Source organism: Podarcis cretensis (assembly GCF_951804945.1).
Source record: "Podarcis cretensis genome assembly, chromosome: 10".
Taxonomy (NCBI): domain Eukaryota; kingdom Metazoa; phylum Chordata; class Lepidosauria; order Squamata; family Lacertidae; genus Podarcis; species Podarcis cretensis.
The window spans coordinates 72,281,337-72,289,950 of NC_137179.1; the positions used below are offsets into that span (position 1 = coordinate 72,281,337).

At 39.1% G+C, this 8,614-nt stretch overlaps 1 protein-coding gene across 8 annotated transcripts in view; it reads left to right on the forward strand.

Annotated features, from left to right (window-relative positions):
* PHTF2 (putative homeodomain transcription factor 2) overlaps positions 1 to 8,218 on the forward strand; it is a 67,428-nt gene extending 59,210 nt beyond the window's left edge. For all 8 annotated transcript variants that reach the window (XM_079993645.1, XM_079993644.1, XM_079993646.1 and 5 more), the window contains 4 exons: positions 475 to 630; positions 2,152 to 2,247; positions 3,162 to 3,287; positions 5,329 to 8,218. In XM_079993645.1, coding sequence (XP_079849771.1) covers positions 475 to 630; positions 2,152 to 2,247; positions 3,162 to 3,287; positions 5,329 to 5,349 — 399 coding nt within the window. In that variant the 3' untranslated portion in view covers positions 5,350 to 8,218. The remainder of the gene's footprint in view (positions 1 to 474; positions 631 to 2,151; positions 2,248 to 3,161; positions 3,288 to 5,328) is intronic.
* Positions 8,219 to 8,614: the final 396 nt, after the last annotated feature.

The following is an 8,614-nucleotide window of genomic DNA, read 5'->3' on the forward strand; positions in this document are numbered from 1 at the left end:
GATCCGCTAAAAGCCGCTAAACCGCTAATAGCGCTAATCCGCTAAGCTGTCAATGGGCTTGCTTCGCAAGACGAAAAAACCGCTATACAAAGAGCCTCACGGAACGGATTAATTTCGTCTTGCAAGGCACCACTGTACACAGACATGCCTGCACGAACAGTACAGTTCTAAGACCAATGAAGACCAATCAGATGATATTTAATTAGCTCTGTTTAACCTGAGTGAACAGTGCATCAGGTTCTCCTCTGCAAACACACTGAAACAAATGGAGGTTGCCATAGACAGTGTTGTAATTTTACACATCTCCATTGAATTCAGCGAGACTTACACAAAAGAAACTATGCATTGTACCCTTAGTCTTTAACTCCATTGTAAAAGTATCTACATTGTATGATAACTTGATTCTCTGTGAAGTCTATATAAATTTGAATGTGTTTCCTACCTTGAGTGTGTTTTATTTATTTTCCCTTTCAGCTACTTCATGTACATGAGATCTTCCTTGATTGCCATTACAATTGGGAACTAGTGATATGGTGCATTTCATTAACTCTCTTTCTTTTAAGATTTGTTACACTTGGGTCTGAAACAAGTAAAAAATACAGCAATACCTCAATATTACTTACTGAACAGGTGAGAACTCTCTTGGTAAGAGTGATGAATGCATCTCAACATGCAGTGATGCCTGGCACTGTGTCTTGTTTCTTTTCAAGACAAGTGAACGAAAAATGTCTTGCTAGTATAGAGTAGGCATGAGATATTTTAGATTATTTATTGTTGTTTATTCATGCATTTAAAGATTAGTTGACTTGAAGCCTATATAAACAATAATGTTATTACACTATATTCCTATTACAGTGGTGCCTTGCAAGACGAAAATAATCCGTTCCGCGAGTCTCTTCGTCTAGCGTTTTTTTCGTCTTGCGAAGCATCCCTATTAGCGGATTAGCGCTATTAGCGGCGCTTAGTGGCTATTAGCGGCTTAGCGGATTAGAAAAAGGGGGGGGAAAGGGGGGAAACTCGCAAGACGTTTTCGTCTTGCGAAGCAAGCCCATAGGGAAATTCGTCTTGCGAAGCGCCTCGAAAAACGGAAAACCCTTTCGTCTAGAGGGCTCTTCGTCTTGCGAGGCACCACTGTACTTTCAGTTCACATGACACAGGTCCACAAACCAGCAGATTTACTCTTCAGAGTATGCTGCCGAGGAACACCAGAGATTCAGATATGTTTGACTATTTGAATAACACATGGACTTGAGTTTCTAACAATACATATTGTGGTAGTACCTACAACCATTTTGTAAAATGGAAAACTTGGTCCCATTGCTTCATCAGCTTTTAAAGTACAGTGGAACCTCGGGTTACTCCTTACGAATGCTTCGGGTAACAAGCTCTGCTAACCCGGGAGTAGAAGCTCCTAGTTGCAAACTTTGCCCTGGGATGCAAGCAGAGGTCGTGTGCCGGCAGCAGTGGGAGGCCCCATTAGCGCAGGCGCACCTCAGGTTAAGAACGGTTTCGGCTCAAGAACGGACCTCTGGAATGAATTAAGTTTGTAACTGGAGGTGCCGCTGTAAATGAAAGTACTAAACCAGGAATTCTGTGTTTGACTTTGTGCGCTCTTTCATAAATATGGTTGCTGTAGTGCAATACAGGTGCTGATGAGTTAGCCTTTAAACCCATTCAGAGCAAGACGTAATTTATAAAGTAAGCAAACCAGCTTCTACAACCTGAGCCTGTGTTCATCTCCCTCTAGGGAGAGCCCTCTAGGTTCACTACTATCTTGAGTTTAGGTGAGTTGTGACCTGCAACAGGGTCTTCTCAGCTGTGACATCCTGTGGTTTCAATGCCTTCCCAGAGCAGGTGGCCTGGCAACAACTTTGATATTTTTTTGACTTTGACAGCACATTGTGTAGCTTGTTTTAACTGATATTTTTACTGGTCTATTCAATTTTGCCGGCTGTGGCTTTCTTGTTTCCATTTGGTTAAAAACAATAAGGATGATACGCTTTCCTGGGAACCTTACGTTCAAGTGTAGTTACGGATTTTCTAAATAAATTTTAGTTAGCTGATAGTGAGAAAGAAACTTCAGAGTTTTAGAAGTGTACTGGCAATTGGGCAGTGAATTCTTTTTATAAAATTCAACCTATTTTTGGTTAGATCAATTTGTACTTGAAAATGGAAAAGAAGCCGAACAAGAAAGAAGAACTGACATTAGTGAACAATGTTTTGAAACTTGCTACAAAATTACTCAAGGTAAGAATAAACATGGAATATAAGCATACTTACTTAAAAAGAAATGCTGCTTAGTAAGATATGGCTATACTGTTGTCCGTGATTAGTTTGAGGCCTATTTGTAGTTCTCACTTTCCCTAAAAACAGATGTATAATTTCTTTTTGAATTGTATACAGCTATGTTTGCAGTGCACTGGTTGTTTACTTGCTTAGCATATATGTGCATAGCCCCATGGTTCCAGACTTCAAGTGTCTCAGCAGTGTCTTATGAAAGTCATTGCAGCTATAGCATTTAGAGGTGGAGGGGGGGAGATGTTACTGCTCCTAAAGCATCAACCTAGTAAGCCACTAATGTGGCATCTCCTCCAGCTAAGTGAAAATTCACAGGCCTCCACTTGTAAATTGCAATTAATCCAGAATGCGGCAGCTAGACTGGTGACTGGGAGCGGCTGCTGGGACCACATAGCACCGGTCCTGAGAGATCTGCATTGGCTCCCAGTATGTTTTCGAGCACAATTCAAAGTGTTGGTGCTGACCTTGAAAGCCCTAAACCACCTCGGTCCTGTATACCTGAATGAGTGTCCCCACCCCACTGAGGTCCAACGCCGAGGGCCTCCTGGTGGTTCCCTCCCTGCGAGAAGCCAAGTTACAGGGAACCAAACAGAGGGCCTTCTCGGTAGTGGCACCCGCCCTGTGGAATGCCCTCCCATCAGATGTCAAGGAAATAAGCAGCTATCTTATTTTTAAAAGACATCTGAAGGCAGCCCTATTTAGGGAAGTTTTTAATATTTAATGCTGTATTGTTTTTAACACTCAATTGGGAGCTGCCCAGAGTGGCTGGGGAAACTCAACCAGATGGGCAGGGCAATAATAATAATAATAATAATAATAATAATAATAATAATAAATTTTATTAATATATTTCTCATTCCTAGGAACTGGACAGCCCCTTCAGGTTATATGGATTGACAATGAATCCTCTGCTTTATAACATCACTCAAGTTGTCATTCTGTCTGCTGTTTCTGGTGTTATCAGTGACTTGCTTGGATTTAATCTAAAGGTATTAAATGTTTTTCACTATTTCTGCCTTAATTAGTAATTTTGGCTGGTGTTTTTTTAAAAAAAGAAATCCATTGTTTAATGTAATTGATTCATTCCTATCAATAGTACTGGTTTTCTCTTTGAGTCAGTTGTGTTATATAAAACAGGCAAACATATTACACATTTTGGGAACTTCTTAAATATTTGCATTCGTGTATTTGCCTGAAAACCAGAATAATTATCCTGGAATACTGTTATGACATCATGATTTGTGGTACTGCATTGGTTCACTGCTAAGTACACTGCACGATGAATATTTATTTGCAGCTCAAGGCATATTAAAATGAAGCCACACAGTGCAGTGACTTAACTAAAATAGCAATTGCTAAAAAGAGCAAATGTCATTGTTTCTGCTGGTTTGTGGAATCATTGCATCAGCCTATTTTCAATTTTTTTTTTTTTAATTAAAGTTAATCTTTCCTTGGGGCAACCCATCAAAAAAACCTCTACAATAGAGCATTCCATGTTCATAATGACATGAGTTGCTTCAGAGTTTTGTACAATGGCATACTATTGTGTACAGTTGAGGGAAGGAGCATTCATCAGTGGCAGAGCACATGCTTTTTAGGTAGGCGATCTTCATTGAAAGGAAACAGAATCATAGAATCATAGAGTTGGAAGAGACCACAAGGGCCATCAAGTCCAACCCCCTGCCAAGCAGGAAACACCATCAGAGCACTCCTGACATATGGTTGTCAAGCCTCTGCTTAAAGACCTCCAAAGAAGGAGACTCCACCACACTCCTTGGCAGCAAATTCCACTGTCGAACAGCTCTTACTGTCAGGAAGTTCTTCCTAATGTTTAGGTGGAATCTTCTTTCTTGTAGTTTGGAACCATTGCTCCGTGACCGCTTCTCTGGAGCAGCAGAAAACAACCTTTCTCCCTCCTCTATGTGACATCCTTTTATATATTTGAACATGGCTATCATATCACCCCTTAACCTCCTCTTCTCCAGGCTAAACATGCCCAGCTCCCTTAGCCGTTCCTCATAAGGCATCGTTTCCAGGCCTTTGACCATTTTGGTTGCCCTCCTCTGAAATGGATAGCACAGATGGGAAAGACCAGCTTAAGGACTTAGACCAGGTGTGGGGAACCCTGTTCTCCCTCCCCCCACTTCTTGAGGGAAGGAGAAGGCAACTTGCTTTGGCTATGTGCTTCAAGAGCAGCAGTGGGCAAAAGAGCTGGTTTCTCCCTCCCATCAGCCCACTGCTCTCATTTCAACCTCTGCTTTGCCCCGCTTGCCTTGCTTCGGGGATGGTGGAAGGTTGATTCTGGTATATGAGAAAGCTGACAATCCCCCACATTAGCTGTGCTAAGATTGAGCTTTGAAGTCCTGACTTGGGGACTTCAAAGCATGACATCATTTGTGTCAAATTTGACTTGCAGTACAGATGGTGGTAAGGATCTGATGCACAGAGCGTAAAAGGTTGCCTTACATAGAGAGCTACTACCAATCATAGTAGACGATCAATGCTCTGACTCAATATAAGATCTCTCTCTCTCTCTCTCTCTCTCTCTCTCTCTGTGTGTGTGTGTGTGTGTGTGTGTGTGAGAGAGAGAGAGAGAGAGAGAGAGATACTGTATTTTGTGGTTGATTACCTTTTGACATTTTTTAGCCGTAGCTTTCTTCCACATGTTAGCAGATCACTTAAATACTGAGAGCCAGTGTGGGTGTTTAGAGTATTGGACTAGGACTTGGAAGACCAGAGGTTGAATCTACACTCAGCCATTAAGTTCACTGGGTGACCTTGAACCAGTCACTGTCTCACAGCCTAACCTACCTCACAGGGTTGTTGTGAAATTCAAATGGGGGAGAGGTGAATCGTGCACACCCCCTTGTGTTCCTTGGAGGAAAAGCTAGTATATAAACATAATAAACACACACACACACACACACACACACACACACACAATCTTATTGACAAGCTAAGCACAGCATAAAACCAAAACCTGCAGTTGATCTTATTTCTAAATATGTTTTCTGCTGCTTTAATCTTCAGCTCTGGAAGATCAAATCCTGACATTTTTCCCCCCAAAAAAGGAAAATGGACACAATCCTCTGGAGAAGAGAACTGATCGACTAAGCTGCCTCAAAGCAGTTGCTGATTCTTTATTTCAGAAGTTTCGATCTCTACATGGATTATCATTTGCAAAGTTGAAGTGTTTACATCTGACTGTCTTGTGCAATCTTAATATTTATTTTACCTTTTCATTTTTGTAAATTTTATTTTAGCTGACATTGTATTTCATTTTGAAACATTAATATGCTTTGGTTATTGAGAGGGTAAAAAATGGATATCCAGATACTTGAGATCCTGGTCACACTAAATTGCTCAAATATGCTTCATCTGTTGTTAAAGGTGAAGCCCTAATGCTAGGCTTTTATACTTCAGAATTTCATGTTACATCAATGTCATGCTGAAGTCACTTTATTGAACATGTACTATAAAATGTTTTAAACATTTTATTTTGTACCTTCCTTTCAGGGGTAGTATCAGAGCACCAGCATATTGTTGGTTACAGTAGAAAGTGACATTTACTGTAATTTACAATGCAGTAGGCCAGGTTAACTACATTTTTATATAGATATATATATAAATGCTAGAGCCAGCACGTTTCTTACTGAAGTGATTCCAGGATCCTAAATATATTGATCTGAAGTTTTAAGCATTGTTGAAGATTACTAAGGTATTACATAGCAGGTCAACAAGTGCTCTTTGATAACATTTTTATTGGAGCAATAACTGTAAACTGTTACTGTGCTGTAAGATATTTTGATAAAAATTAGCTATAGTATTTATTTGAGACACTGGGCTGTTTGCACAGTTCTGACTGTGCCGCTCAATATGTGCACTTTTATTGTTACTTAAATAGTGATCTTTATATATACTAAATAGAATATATTATGGTGGACTATGGTGCAATAGTGTTACATTTGCAAGATATTATGTAGGAATGCTCTCCCATAGTACACTGTAGTATATGTGACTTATACCACACAGGGAATATAAAAAATTGTAAGATAAGCAACTTTTGAAATCGTAATTTTCAGAACTCAGTCTTAATCTTGTTTAGAAGTGAGCACTGATTATTCAATTTAATCCTCTTGAATTGCAAAATTGGGCTATAATTTTATCCATATGTGCTTTGGAGTAAATCCCACTGAACTTAAACACTCTGGCTTAGCTTGCTGTTTACTCAGAAGTAAGTTGAAATGTTCATTGGGTTTACTTCCAGGTAAGTGTGAAGCCTGCAGTGATTTCAGCGGGATGCTTTTAGGACTGATGCCAGATCATGACCATGTCGTATCTCTTTTTTATTAAATTTCCAAAAGACGTAGGCTGCAATTCTGTATCCCCCCCCCCACAAGGAATAAGCCCCACTGACATCACTAGGGCTTCATATAGGACTGCACTTTACAGATAACATTAGCCGGTGTTCTCTTTAGCATCAAGTAACTAATTTTAAATTAGGAAGTGGAAGTGCTCAGTTTGAACACTGATGACACCTGTAACCGAGCCACTGTGATCTAGCAAAGTGCTGCTGCCTCAGATGCTGTGTGCCTACCTGAGACCTCTGGGATTGTCCCATTCTCTTCAGTGGAGTGGCCAACTTTACACGCACAAATATATATAGATTTACACCAAGCAGCCTCTCCCTTAAGTGGATGAATAATCCCCATGCTCAGTGTATGTATTGGAGCACACAGGATTCCGGATGAAGGTAAGGGCATCTGTACAGCTATTGGTTCACTATGTTGACAAACTCTCCATTTACCTTTCAATAAGGCTTAGCTGAAAATTTTATAGAGCCGTCAAATTGAGCTACGAAGTGTGATTCAAAACATCATGTCAAAAGGGACAATGCTATCATGCTGAACATACATATAATATTCTGAACTGGATATTGTGTTCATTGTGCTTGATTTTTCAAAAAATGTCTATTGGAATGTATAGACAATAGAAAATAATGTAGTTGATCTGAAGAAAATAATAATGAAACCTTCCAAAACTCCCAATTCCAGAATTATTGCAATATATACTTGTGTGGTATAAGGTATTTTTATATATAAAGCAGCACAAACATTTTATATTTTATTTATTTCTGTACTAATGTTTTAATAATGTTAATAATGACCAAAGTGCATTCTGTTATATTGTTGGGTTTTTCACCCCCCAAGGAATGTATTACTGGAGCTTTAAGAACATGCTATGTCTAGTTCATAATGTACAAAACTTAGGTTCTGTGATCTATTGTTCTTCCTCTATGTTGTCTGATGTTGGGATTGTTGTTTAGGAATTGCCTGTTTTATATTCTCCCACCCCCACCCCAGTACGGTACAGGCCTGCACAGAACTAAATTTTGCACAGAATACATTTTAATAAAAAAAAGGAACAGTTTGAGTTGTGTAGGGGTAAAGAATGACTCTGTTTCCACAGTCTGCCACTCTTCCCCTCCCCCTTTCAATTAAAAAGTTGTTTTAAGAATTAAAATGTTTTTAGACACTCAAATGTTGACTATGATCTTGTTAAAGAGGAGTGGCAATTTGACTGCAAAGAAGTTTGATTGTAACTACGCTATACCTCAGCAACTAGCCGTATGCTAGATTGTTGCACTAATTCGGACAGCATGAGAAAACCCTAGAAACGAGGATTTGCAAATATGAAAAGTACCTCACAATAAAAACAGGTATGTTTTAAATGGTTGCCATTTTGTACATCAATCATGCAAGTGAAATGCTAAGTGTGTTTTACATCCCTTATTTGGAAAAATAGAGGTGAGCTAAAAAGTGGCAGATCTAGTGTGCAAACTGTTTCTGACACATGTTTGTAATAGACAGCATGATCAGGCTTGGAATAAAACATTTTGTGGCTGATGGTATTAAACAAAGCATTGGACTGCGTTTTTATTGTAACAAAATTAGCAGGGGCCTTACAGGAAGCATAAAGTAGTAAGATAAATACAATTTCAGTACAATTCAGTTGGAGGAGGAGGAGAACGAAGACATTAATTCAGCACATGTGTTTTATTATGTAAAGCTTTGCTCATATTTCAATGCCTAGTTTTGGCAGGAAGAAGGCTTATTAATAGTCTAATCTAGATAGTCTAATCTACCTTGAGGGTCCTAATTAGAAAAGTGAAGTATTAAATGTTGAAAAAGTAAACACCATTAAAGTAATAAAGATAATAAACTAAAATAAAATACTAACCTTTAAAGCTGTAATCCTGTTTACATTTACCTGGGTGTAAGCTGAGTTGAGCATTGTTGCATTTCTGGGTAAACAC